At 40.1% G+C, this 14,702-nt stretch overlaps 1 protein-coding gene across 1 annotated transcript in view; it reads left to right on the top strand.

Moving 5' to 3' along the window:
- GPALPP1 (GPALPP motifs containing 1) overlaps positions 1-14,702 on the top strand; it is a 159,232-nt gene that overhangs the window by 16,299 nt on the left and 128,231 nt on the right. The window contains exons 2-3 of the mRNA XM_086935015.1: positions 7,974-8,115; positions 9,973-10,065. Coding sequence (XP_086791141.1) covers positions 7,974-8,115; positions 9,973-10,065 — 235 coding nt within the window. The remainder of the gene's footprint in view (positions 1-7,973; positions 8,116-9,972; positions 10,066-14,702) is intronic.

Genomic DNA, 14,702 nt, shown 5'->3' with positions numbered 1-14,702 from the left:
GACACTGATCAGCAGTGGCAGAGGGTCTAAAGCATCGAAACCAGCAAAAACGAAATCCAGCACAGCATCAAAAATACATGAGTCGGAGGCAAAAAGATGGGGGGAAAACCACGCCAAGGATGTCAGGTCTAACACATACATTCAAAATATTTATGTAAGTGTTGAAGTGGTTTGGAAACAAAAAGTGTTGGGATATTGTTAAATGTGTACACAATTTTGGGTCCTTTTCGCCTAATACTGATAGTGGGAGTGTCTGCCAGAATTTGATGAATTGCTGCAGACCAGCCACGGCCTCCACAATGTTAGCATCTTGGAGCCATTCTTCTATTAGCTAAATGCTGACCCATAAGTACTTAATTGTGACTAGTTCTAGCTGCAGGGCGTCTCCTAATGCTTCAGGCTTGCTATATCCTCGGGGTCCACTATGGCTTCTCACAGTTGACCCGTAGGCCCCCCCTCGACCCCCGCTCATCCTCTCCCATGCCTCTCAAATATAGCATCATATCATCAGCATATGGTAAAGGATGCAGGGAGGTATCATTAATAACAAGCTTTTGAAAGTGAGCTCCCTGACAGAGGAAATTGGTCAGTGATTCTAGTACTAGTGCTATCATGAATAACACAGCTGAGAGTGGGGAGCCCTTCCTAGTGTCCCTACCCACGGCATAACTGTCACAAATGACATCCCCCCTTTTCACTCAGGCAGTCCAGCTTGTGTACAGCAGCTTAGTCCATTTGATCAAGCTTCTGCCACAGGTGTACATAACTTACTGTTTTTAGGTCTCGTCTAAGTCATCGCGTTAGCAATGCTTGGCAAGATATTTAGTTTGGCTTTTCAAAAGTGCACCCAAAGTCTGCAGGCGGATCGGGCACAGTGCATGTGCGCTGGGGGCACGCACCATTTGTCCGCCTGCAGCCTTTGGTGGCACTTCCGCAGCCACTTTGATGTTATCAGTGAGCCCCTTGGCCACTGAGAACATCAAACGACCGCGAAAATGCTCACCATTTGCCACCCCCTCTCTTATCACACTTCCTGCTTGTTAACTGATGATATGGATGGAACTCCGCCTCGCAGGACAAGCCGCTGACCTCTGGCTTCAGTTTCTGTGAATTCCCTTTCTGATTGTTTTGCTTTTCACCTTTTATTTTCCTTCTCATGCTCCCTGTTCAAGCAAAGTGTGATACACATGTATGATGTACATACATATATGTGTATTACTAATCGTGAAGTTACACCCCCCAAAAAAACAATAATACATTATAATACATCATGTCCACTGTTGTAGTCAACAGCTTTTTGATCTGTTAAAACAGGATAATCATCAGAGCTCAATTGTAACAAGAGCCGGAATGGAATCTTCTGAGCATTGCTTTATGTTGGACATTGTATTATCAGGATATGTCAAATTGTTCGTAGACCCTCTGGACAATTGTAGGTGGGCTACTGGACATCCAAAACATTAAATCGGGGATTGGAACAATTGTCCAACATGCTCATAATATGGGGAGCGGGTCTTCAGGGAGCGACTGCACTCAAAGGTTGAGCCCGTGCCCTATCGTGAAGATGCTGATGCGTGAGCACCGATGATTCTATCGCCCTCACTCTATCTGTCTATCGCCCTCACTCTATCTGTCTATCGCCCTCTATCTATCTGTGTATCGCCCTCTATCTATCTGTGTATCGCCCTCTATCTATCTGTGTATCGCCCTCTATCTATCTGTGTATCGCCCTCTATCTATCTGTGTATCGCCCTCACTCTATCTGTGTATCGCCCTCACTCTATCTGTGTATCGCCCTCACTCTATCTGTGTATCGCCCTCACTCTATCTGTGTATCGCCCTCACTCTATCTATCTATCGCCCTCACTCTATCTATCTATCGCCCTCACTCTATCTATCTATCGCCCTCACTCTATCTATCTATCGCCCTCACTCTATCTGTCTATCGCCCTCACTCTATCTATCGCCCTCACTCTATCTATCGCCCTCACTCTATCGCCCTCACTCTATCGGTCTATCTACCGCCCTCACTCTATCGGTCTATCTATCGCCCTCACTCTATCGGTCTATCTATCGCCCTCACTCTATCGGTCTATCTATCGCCCTCACTCTATCGGTCTATCGCCCTCACTCTATCGGTCTATCGCCATCACTCTTATCTATCTATCGCATCACCACAGCATCACTCAGGGGCACCACAACATCACTATGCGTTACCACAGCATCACTGAACGCTACAGCATCACTCAGCGCCACCACAGCATCAATCTGTGCAGCCATTCAACAACAACTAGTTCAAATATGTTCTCTCAATGTTTCAAGCTTTATTACAAATGTCACAAAAAGATGTTAATATTTCACTTCTGTTTTTGGATTTTCGTCACAATAAAATACACTGAACATAATTTTCACAAAAGTTATTTACAAAAGTTTAAGGTATTGCCATTATAAATTACAATAGCTTTTATTTACGTATTGATTATTAAAAAAATTAAAAGCCATTGTTATTTGTAATATCAATACAGCTAAGTCACGTAAATACAACACATATTGCATTACAAATGATATAGGTGTCACATTTGCGAAAGTTAAAGCTATTGGCATTGTAAATGACGAAGCTATTAATTTCGCTATTTTCAAAACCAACACATAAAAAATGTGTCATTTACAATACCAATAGCTCAAACTTTCCTAATACGAGACCTATTGCATTGCAAATGCTTGTTTTTGTACATTTTAAATTCAAGATGGACTGCGGAGTGTGGATAATATTTGAAGCAGGCATGCTTCCACTCATGATCTGGTTCAAGTTGCATTCCTTTTACCCTTTTCCTACTGTGTAAAAGAAGAGCTATTTAAGATTAATGCTTGTTAATTTTCACGTTTTAACTTTTTACCAAATAGTCATTTTGCGTATGAGGTAGATTCAGTCAGTGTACGCTGCAGGTATTTTTTTTTTTGTTCAGTGAAATTGTATTAGTATTCCAACAGTGAAAAATGCACAGTACGAATTCACTTACATGACATCATGGAAACACCTCAAACAATAAATCTGAAACCCCCCCCCCCCCCCCCCCCTCACATAACAGGTGGACACGCAGGGTGTTACCACATATTCAGTATGTCAAGGTTTGAGTAGGCAATACCATCTCTAATACTTACTGCAGGGTTTTTAGGTCTCGCTATTCGATGCGCACGCATCGAGCTTGCGAGCATATAGGGCTTTAAACAGACTTTAACTAACTGGGCGATTTGGTGCTGTACCCGTGGCTTTTAGGTCCATGCGCATGCGCATTGACCTAAAATGCGCGTGCACATCACCAAATCGCCGTCTGTTCCCTCAGCCGCACTCCTCCCACACCTTTGAAGTGAAGCTTAGCTTCACTTCAAAGGCCCCTGCTGCTTGACACCCTCATCGCCGCTCTCCCTGCTCCGCCCCCTGCTGCGGCCGTGTCGCATTCCTCCTCCCCCCAGCAATGCCCTCCGTCTTGTTTTGAACGTCTTCTCCGTGCTTTCCTGTCAGTTTCAGTGCATTTCCCTTTCTTTTCCTTTATTTTTAACAAGTTCTCCTCGCTTTTTCTCATTATTTTTTCCTCATTATTTGAGTGCCTTCTCCTTGATTTTTGCCGCTGCTTTCAACCTCACCGACGAGGATCTGCTTCTTAGGGAAGAGAGTGACATTAGCAAACAACCCGAAACACAACTTGTCATGTGCCGGCAGAGCCTGTGAACTTGCTGCAACGAGTGCGAGGAAGTTAGTGTGAAATTACATCACTGATGGCGGAGAAATATACTCCCACTTGCCCACGTCTCAGCAGAACCCTACATTACAGAAAGATGCAACCACTGAGGAGTGTTGTGAGAGAGTCTTTGCACGGTAGTGAGGGCTATACATTTTTCTGCAGATTCTAGTTTAATCCGTTCCGTTACATGCGTTGTTGGGAAGTGTAAGGCACACAGTAATGTGATAGTTGGCCTTCCAGTTTGGTAATTAGATATCCGATTTTAACCCTCATTACAAAATCCTAATTGTTAGGTTTTGCATCTTTTTCGTGCACATTTCTGAATTGCGCTCCACATTCTTTTCAAAACTGTTCCTTCTTCTAGAGAACATTGTTAAGACAAGCGCTCATAGAAGATGAGTTTACATGTGTAAACTCTCCGAAGATAATTAAGGAGTTACCACTCTTGGAATGAAAAGGGAAGGGATACTTTCTGCCCTGCGACATTTTCAGGAAACCGATGCGAAAGGACAGAAAAAACAGTTTTTACTTCCCCGCATCCGTCAGTTGGCCAGTCCAGGTAGTGCTGTTTCTTTCCCTTTAAACATTTTAAGTGACCCTTTGTTAAGTAAGACATCGACAGATTTCTAAAGGGTCACTTTCGTGTTTACTTCCAGTGTGTGCAAGGCCCACTCAACTACTAGTGAAGAAACGCACAGCTTCGGCCTTGTCTGCTGTTAAGGAACGAAGTTAAAAGTAATTGCTTTGTAAAATTTGCACTCGATTATTCGCCTTGAATTCGTAACTCGGACTAATGATTTTTTTTTAAAATAAAAATCTCCTGTCACAGTATGATGACGTTTCTAAGCATGCAGGGCTGTCATATGAACGCTTTATTACAGAGATACTTCCCAAGGACCGCCTCATAGCAGCATATTGCTATCAATGCCATTTGGCTTTCATGTAATTAGGTAGACTGGTTCTCGAACAATGAACATACTGATGATGTGTGTGTAAACCTGTAGATCCCACAATATGTCCGAAAATTAGCTCAGTAGATAAATGTCCCTCTTCAACTGCTCTCTGTATAAACTGTGGGTCACTTGATACCAGCACACTTTCATCCTCAGCAAAGTGCACAAATGTGACAAATGCTGACAACTGGGGCAGGAGGGGTCTGAATGCCCGAGCCGCCAGTAGTCGGAGATATCAGGCACCCGGTCTGATGACTCCTAGTTCCATTTCGGATTTTGATTCTCCCTACCGCAGTCTCTATCCTGCCCTGCTCCCTGATTGGATCAGGGCCGAACGCGGGAAGTATATATATAATAATAACAAAAAACAGCTCTAATACACGCCAGGTATTTCCGGGTTTGCTGTTTTCCACGCATCACTGCTCGGCAAAGGTATGGGAACTTCGCTGGCCTGTTTATTCGTGCCGCATTTATATCTTCCTTTTGTTAGTGGGGGTCCAAGGACGTGTTATTCCATCTTTGAAAACGTCCGTTCCTTGGGTTTAAATGGGGGAAGCGTGGGTCCATGTCCCTTAACTTCAATCACAAGTACGGACGTGTTATTGTTCTATCTTTTCACTTTGGCCCCTATGTTTCAAACTACGAGCGGGAGGGCTTCGAAATGTTTGCTACTTATGTCTGGTCTCGTAAAAATGATTTGGTTCCGGAGAGATAGTTCTGTTTTCTTTCTTCCCCCCCCCCCCTCACCCTCACAACCCTCACTCACCCTCACAACCCTCACTCACCCTCACACCCCCTCACCCTCACACCCCCTCACCCTCACACCCCCTCACACTCACACCACCTCACCCTCTCACCACCTCACACACCCTCACCCTCACACCCTCACACTCACACACCCTCACTCACCCTCACCCCCTCACACTCCCTCACCCTCACACACTCACCCTCACTCACTCACCCTCACACACACCCTCACACCTTCACCAGCATAGCATAACAATACATAGCATAACAAAACACAGCATAGCATAGCATAACAAAAAAAGCATAGGATAGCAAAACATAGCAAAAGCATAACAAAACAGCATAGGATAGCAAAACAAAACGTAGCATAACAAAACAAAACAGCATAGCAAAACACAACTAAGCATACCATAGCATAACTAAACACAACAAAACATAGCATAGCATAACAAAACATAGCATAACAAAACATAGCATAACAAAACATAGCATAACAAAACATAGCATAACAAAACATAGCATAACAAAACATAGCAAAGCATAGCAAAACATAGCATAGCATAACAAAACATAGCATAGCATAACAAAACATAGCATAGCATAACAAAACAAAACATAGCATAACAAAACAAAACATAGCAAAACAAAACAAAGCATATCATAACAAAACATAGCATAACAAAACATAGCATAACAAAACATAGCATAACAAAACATAGCAAAGCATAGCAAAACATAGCATAGCATAACAAAACATAGCATAGCATAACAAAACATAGCATAGCATAGCATAACAAAACAAAGCTTAGCATTGCATAACAAAAAAAAGCATAACAAAACATAGCATAACAAAACATAGCATAGCAAAACATAGCATAGCAAAGCATAGCATAATAAAACATAACAAAACATAGCATAGCATAACAAAACATAAGATAGCATAACCGAGCATAGCAAAACACAACAAAGCATAGCATAACAATACACAAAACATAGCATAGCATAACAAAACAAAGCATAGGAAAGCAAAACTAAACATAGCATAGCATAACAAAACAAAGCATAGGATAGCAAAACAAAACATAGCATAGTATAACAAAGCAGCTTAACATAACAAAACATAGCATTAAAAAATACATAGCATAACAAAACATAGCAAAACATAGCATAGCTTTACAAAACACAACAAAACAGCATAGCAAAACAAAACATATAATAGCATAGCAAAACATAGCAAAGCATACCAAACACAACAAAACATAGCATAGCATACCAAAACATAGCATAGTAAAACAAAGCATAGCATAATAAAACACAACAAAGCATAGCTTATCATAACAAAACATAGCATCATAGCATAACATAGCATAGCATAACAAAACACCGCATAGCATAGCATAAAAAATCAAAGCATAGGATAGCGAAACGTAGCATAGCAAAACAAAACATAAGATATCAAAACAAAACATAGCATAGCATACAGCATCACTCGCCACCACCACAGCATCACTCAGGGGCACCACAACATCACTATGCTCTACCACAGCATCACTAAACGCCACAGCATCACTCGTTCGCCATCACAACATCACTCAGCGCCACCAGAGCATAAATCTATGCAACCATTCAACAACAACTGGCTCAAATATGTTCTCTCAATGTTTCAAGCTTTATTGCAAATGTAACAAATATGTTAATATTTCACTTCTGTTTTTGGATTTTCGTCACAATAAAATACACTGAACATAATCTTCACAAAAGTTATTTACAAAAGTTTAAGCTATTGCCATTATAAATTACAATAACTTTTATTTAACCCCTTCCATGCTGGTGACGAACCCCAGCCGTCATGCACTACGGTGCTCGTGTGCTGATGACGGCTGGGGTTCGTCATGGCCCGCCCGTGTTCGGCCGGCGGCCGCACACGGGAAAAAAAGCGGCCGCATCGAAGGGGTTAAGTATTAATTATTTTAAAAAAGTAAAAGCCATTTTCATTTGTAATATCAATACATGTAAGTCACGTAAATACAACACATATTGCATTACAAATGGTATAGGTATCACATTTGCGAAAGTTATAACTATTGGCATTGTAAATGACAAAGCTATTAATTTCGCTATTTTCAATAACAAAACATAAATAAAAAATGTGTCATTTACAAGACCAATAGCTCCAACTTTTCTAATGCGAGACCTATTGCATTTCCAATGCTTGTTAACATTTGGTTTTTAACCTTTTTGAAAATGTTGAAATGTGTAAATTCTTCATGGAATAAAATAACGACACAAGCTAAAGCTTTCTGCAAAACAATTGCAAAATGATTAAGATAGATTGATTTTGAGAATATTTAAAGTATATATAGTAGGTAATTGCCACTTTACAACTATAACTGGAAATTGAGATTAACAAGTGGAGCAGCAAACCTAACTGCTTTATATGGGGACAATTTTCATGATATTTACTAAATTAGAATATGCCTTTAACCATCATTTAAAAGGATGTATGTGCCTTAACTTGAAACTTTTGCAGTTTCAGGGCCTGCTTTGCCTCCTGGCTTTAAACCCAGTCACAGCTCAGGAACATCAGATGATAGTGGGGAAGATTGTTCTCCTCTACGTGAAGAAGGCAGTCAGAACTCTGATGGTGAAAATGGCCTTTGTCTAAAGCGCAGGTTAGTCTATTCATGACAAAAGGTTGTGATAATGATTACAAATGTCATTTAATACAAAGATTTTGTGTCATCCGACTCAGTTCTGGTACGAGTAATAAAACAAAAAATATAAATTGTCATTCTGGTCCTTGAGGCAAAAAAAAAAAGTTTGGAAATGGAGTGCCTTGTCTTTTAAACGGAGTGACTATGGGCCATATGTATCATACAAATTCGCATTTGCAAAGGCCGAAATTCGCAGAATTTCGGCCTTTGCGAATGCGAATTTGCTAAATGGGATGTATGAATGAAAATCCGGTGAAAAATAAGGAATTGCAAAATTTGCGATTCCTTATTTTGCAATTGCATTTAAGGAATCACAAATTTTGCGATTCCATAAATGCAATGTATAAGGCTAAAAAAAATTTGCTAATTGTCCCTAAGGAATCGCAAATTACCACCAACTTCAAGTTGGTGGTAATTTACGAATTTCTTGAAAAATGCCCATTTTTGCATTTTTCTAAGTGCCAAGTGACGCACATACATGCCCTTAGGGCATGTATGTGCACCACATGTGCACCCATACTTATATCAGGGGTGCAACAGGGTGTCCTTTGGACACCCCTGCACCCTTGAAATTATTCTCAATTTGCGATTAGCAAATTGCGAATCGCAAATTTAGAATAAATTCCCATTCCTTCCTATGGGCCAGCAGACCCATAGAAATGAATGGGAAAGTATTCCTTAATTGCGAATTCGCAATTTGCGAATTCGCAATTAAGGAATATCAAGAAATCGCTAAAAATTGCGATTTTCTTAATACATACCAGCTAGCGATTCTGAAATAGCGATTTCTTAAAAATGGCTATTACAGAATCGCTAATTGGTATCTTGATACATATGGCCCTATATCCAGTAAAGAAGATTATGTCTGAATGTTTCATGTGAGTTGCAGATGCTTATCCAAACTCGAGAACACAGATGAGTTAAATTAGTTTGTTGAAAATTCTCAACCACATCCATCCTCGCACTACATGGCTGTTGCCACTGAGTGCATGTTGTGATATATAAACAAATAAAAGAACACTTCTAAAATATTTCAAAAGCAGAATTCAACTAAAAGGAACTGAACTCATGTGTTCGTAAAATATCTTACAAATAAAGAAATGAGAAATGTATTATGATTGCCATAACCCTGGTTAAGTATTTTGAGACTGTGAAGGCAGAATAAAGTACAAAGTTGTCACCTAATGAAAATTAATGGAATCTGTTTCTCAGCAGTACTGTACTCAATGTTTTATTGGTTTTTGGTCTTATGTTTTCTCTGTATCTCCAAGGTTGTCAACAGTCTTGTTGGATTAGTCTGGTGATTACATGCGATATTTTTTTTTAGAGTTTCTTTCTCACTTGGATATATTAAATTTTTAATTGAATATAAAGCGTGGCCTCATAGAGCACGTAAAATCAGTGATAACAAATGCAAAATTAAAACAGTGTACCCTTGGGAATAGATTAGCAAAAGAAACAAATGGTGGATGGAATGCTGAACAATGTAGCAGTAGCTAAAACTTCCTGAGGCGGAAGCCGGGAAGCGAGGAGGCTATTTTTAGTCTTAGTCTACTGTTAGCGCCGAGAAGCCCTTGGGCAGTTGTGCACTTTATAAATTTCATAAATAAATAAATAAATTATAAATGCAAACATCCACCCCCAGTCACAAAGATCTGGGTTTTAGTCTTTCATTCTGATTAGCAACGTGCAGATTAGCAATGTACAGTAGCCACTTCTCATATCAACATTTGTCGTTTTCAATGAAGGGAGGAAATGACAATGTTTAAATAATAATTGTATAATGATTCATATTTTAATTTTTTTATTTTAAAGGAAGCAGGAGATAGCCAATGATGACGATGACGATGGCTTTTTTGGACCAGCCCTTCCACCTGGATTTAAAACGCTGGCAGAGTCCCCAGAACGGTATGTCAAGGATTTACCTAGGGGTGCTAATTGTCCTCACTTAGGGTTATTAATGCTAATCATATTTGTTTGTGATTATTATAATTAACATACATTTTATTTCGAACAATACCTTGTCCTTATAAATAATTACATTACCTTTTAGTTGAGTATACTTCTAAAATAGAAGTGTACTAGCTAATGTGCCTCGCATCACTGATGAGGGTGTTGTTGCTAGCAGAACATTTGAAGTATTGCAATCATAAATATCTGCTTCTAAAGTTGTTTACCCTTAGATTTCTTTACAGATAGGCTCAGGTTCCAGTTTTGAAATGTTTATTAGAAATCGTACAATTAGACTAGGCAACCAAGGCCAGAAAAACATTACACCTCCACCGGATTTGCTTCTATTGCTGAGGTAAAGCCATGCTATCTCCCAGAGTGGTCTACATGCTAAATGATGGTAGCTAAAACACCAGTGCTTTTCTGTTTCTGATTTAGACCATTCCAACAAATACTGTAGACGCGTCACCTGTTAGTATCACTTGATATTCGGGACTCCAGTGGTCCCCTGGTCCCTGCTTAATGGGAAGCTAGCCACCTTCTTTATTGAAATGCAAAATTTATTTTCTCCTCCCACAAAGTTAGCACATAGGCTTGGAATCTGTTTTAGGAGCTGTCGCTAGGGGAATTGTTTGAAATAAAAGTAATATTTTGGGTAGGATTGTGATCTTAATTGCAAAGTCTACCCTGCCAGGAGAGGACCAACATATCCGCTTTTTGCCGATCAGTAGTGATATTTCTCAACAGTATGTGGAACTTGACAAGAAAGTTGCGATGTTTATCCCCAAGTATTTTATGGTTTTTGAAACACTTTGTAAGTAGGTATTGTGTTTCCAACCATGATTATGTTTCTACAGGAATATTGGTCAATAATGTTTCCAATATATTGGAGTTAATCTTAGTCAGATATGTTACTACAGCTTTGCAGTATTGAGATCAGATCTGGTATGGACTCTTTTAGTCATATAAACTAGAATGTTATCAGTGAATAGAGATGTTTATAATTCATCTAGTCCTAAACATGCTCCTCTCAGTCGGTTTTCTCAGTAAACTCTTTGCCCATACGGTTTTCGATAAAGTGCTGAGAGGAGGGAAGAACATGAGCATCCCGGTCTTATTCCTCAATCAATGTGAATTTTCACCAAATGTATCCTTTGAGTCTTATATGTGCCATCTGGTTGATGTATTGTGCAAGTACACTAATTGTAATTTGAGCTCCTAGTCCTATGTATTGTTTCTCAGAGAAAGTGGCAAACAACCACATGAAAGGCTTTTCCGAATAAAGGGAGGTGGAGCTCAACAATGCTGACCTCCCTGGTTTATGGGCCATATTGATCATTTCATGTGTGTGTGGTGTTTTTCTTTTTTTGGATGTGCTCTGTCATTTGCATTGTTAAAAGTAAAGTAAAGCCCACCTCTACTGATTAAGTTAGATGGGGCATTAGAGATTTTAATCTATTACAAATGTTTTGGTGTAAATTTTGCATCCACATTGAGGACTGAGTAAGTGCGGTAGAATCAAATTCTTTAGTTTGTTTTCCCCGGCTTAAGAATAGCTGAGATTACTGGCTATGTCATGGAGGGGTCATGGTTCCTGCATCAGCTGCATAATTTATGACCCTGGTGAATAAGTGTAGGAGGCTTGGACAACATTTCCTATAAAAGGATGGGGAAACAATTCAGGTCCCAGAGCTGAGGCAATGCTGTAATTACCTCCTCCGTGCTATCTGTTGTTGTAGGGCTTCTTGCCATTCAGAGGTGATTGGGTTTGGTGGTAGTTTAAGATGGCTATTATGGAAGTACAGTTTGCATCTCAACCTTACATAGATTTTAATAATAGCCTTAAAATACCTTGACATTTTTGTGGACTTTCATTTTCAGGTTCCCTTGCCTGTTCTGTATTGCATATAGAGTGTTCTGGGTTTGTGTGCAGCTTAGATTCACTCCAAGTATGCTGCCTGCCTTATTGCCTTCCACCCAATATCACTGCTTGATAGAGGCTAGTTTAAATTTGGCAAATCTGCTTGCCTCTACAATTCGGGTGCCTCGTATTACTGCCTTCAGTGCATTCCATGCTACAGATAGTTGACAATCCTCCTTGCCATGAAGAGCATGGTCAGATAAAGCGATTGCACACTGTTCAGCTCCATTTATATCTAACCTGAACTCTACATGTAGGAGAATCATATCAATTCTAAAGTAGGATCAGTGTGCAGTGGAGTCATGCGAATAATCTCTACCTTGATGGTGACAAAATCTCCACTTTTCCTTTAATCACAATTTGGAGAGTCAATGGCTCACCTCCCTTGAGGTCATCACTATTCCACTGCTAAGTGGGTTTATTTTTATTGAATTGTCTTTCCAAAATAAGGTTCAAGCCCCCTCCCGTGACTAGTAGGTATTGTGCCAGAATTAGGACTTTTTTCATCTTGTCCTTCATGAATTCTTCATGCCCCTTGTTTGGTTCATAAATCTCTGCTAAGGATATTGGATTCCCCCTTACGATGCCTTTTACTAAGAATATCACCCGTCTTTTTAACTGAGGGTGATTGTAATGCAAACATTTTTCTGTTACTGAAGAGGATACCTAACCCATTTAATTTGGATTTTGCTGAAACAAGATTTTGTCTCAGAAAGGATTTTTATTGTATTATCATTGTGTCTTTGAGGAGTGTGTGTTTCTTGAAGGAAGATTTCATCTCTTTTCATGTGCCTAACCGCATTAGTGTAGTGTCTCAATTGGTAGGGCAATTTAGACCTATGATCTTGTAAAGCATTCGTGGGCCACTTCCACTTGGATTAGCTGTTAAAGAAGGTTAAACATGATCTGCAGGTAGTGTGTGGTTTTTCCTTATTTATGTAGTGAGTTCTCAGGATTAATAACCTACCCATTCTTAACACCATCGATGCTAGTGTTATTTTCCTCCTGTGCTGGAACTTGAGATTCCCCATTGTTCATGACGAGCTCAGCTCGTCATGAGTGTATGGAGGTGTACATCATGACGAGCTGAGCTCGTCATGAGCGTCCAAGGAGTTAATAAATCCCCTGTAGAAATGTAACTCTAACTGACAGCATAAACAAAGTGCCAAGTAGAAAACATACCGTCCCAATATCCTAAATGTAGACATTAGGTCCAGCTTCACATCTGTAACCTGATTTATCCTAAGTGGAGAGTGATCATTGCTATGTAGTTAGAAGTAAGAGTAGTACATGACCTCTCGCAACCTTCCCACCCTCCCTCCCTCCTAGGCACTTCTTCGCCTGACACGAGCAGACCTCTTCTTTGGCATTATCTTAGACGTCTTCATGAATCACCATCTCTTTCTGAAACACTCCCAGTTCTTCATTGAATACTGGAATGATATCACCTTTCGAAGGTGTTCTATTGCTTCTTTCTTCCCTCTTTCAGTGATGATTTCAGTCAGCTTCTTGTTCCTCTTTTTCCTTTTCACAATCGTCCCTGCACTTTCTGATTACAAGGTCATGGTTCTCAAGCAGTGTTTGCCTTGGAATAGTTTGCCTTTTCAGGTAGTTGCAATATTAGGCTGCCTTTATTTATCAAGAACATCTGGACAGTTCTTTCTTCCCATCTAGAAAGAGGAGGCACAATCTGTAAGCAGTTTTTGATAAATATTCAACTATCGTCCAAAAACCTTTCTCTTTTGTAGGGGGATGACGGATAGGTCCTGGAAAAAGAGAATTATATGGACTTTGAAGGTGAAGTTGTGGTATTCTCTTGCTGCAAACAGTGCTTCTTTTTTCTGGTGGAAGAAGTGCACCTTCATCAAAATGTCAGGAGGGCATGTGATTGATATCATGCTGGTGGCAGCAGGTGAGTCCTGACAACTTAGGTATCTTATGCTTTAGGAGCGCTGAAAAGCACATTAAAGAGGTCCTCCGTGTATGTGTAGAAGTCACTGCATTCTTTGCTATCTCCAAGATGTATATTATTTCTATGTGACCTGTTTTCAAGTTCTTCTAGATGAGTTTGGAGAGAAATGTGTTGTGCTTGCCCAGTGAGAAGCTTCTGGCTTATTCTCTTTCTTCTTCTTGTGAGTCTCTCACTTCTTTTAATTCTTTCCAGAGTCTTCAGTTCATTTTTTACTTCCTTTAAATCCTCTTTGAGTTCTGCGTGAAATGAGGCGAACTAAGTCTAAGTCCAGCAGAAATTGTTATTGTGCCCTCTCTATGCGAAGTGTCTGTGTTTTCCGTGGATGTCTTTGGGTGCTCCTTCCACTTGTCTCCTTTGTGGTTAGGTTGTTAGACGGTAGATTACTTCTGTAACATATACTTCAATGATTGTTCACTTTTAGATATGGTCACAGCCACTTCTGACCAGCCACACCTCGTAAGAGTATAGCGCCTTGTAGTACCAGTGGCTGGCCACCATTGCAATCACTTTTCCTTTGGTTAGCTTAATTCCTGCAATTTGAAGCTTTCCAAAGTCTCCATAGACCAGTCAAAGTGGACTTTATTTTCAGCTAGCTCAGTTTTTACACCTTGTTCTACTTTGTCCCTCTGATTGGCAATTATGATGACTTAATTCTAACTCCTTGATGGAGTTGATGGGTGTTTTTCCTTTGCTCAGTGATGC

The sequence above is a fragment of the Lissotriton vulgaris genome, chromosome 8 (genome assembly GCF_964263255.1).
Source record: "Lissotriton vulgaris chromosome 8, aLisVul1.2, whole genome shotgun sequence".
Taxonomy (NCBI): domain Eukaryota; kingdom Metazoa; phylum Chordata; class Amphibia; order Caudata; family Salamandridae; genus Lissotriton; species Lissotriton vulgaris.
The sequence above is the reverse complement of the archived record's forward strand: the minus strand, read 5'-3'. Positions and strand labels throughout refer to the sequence as shown.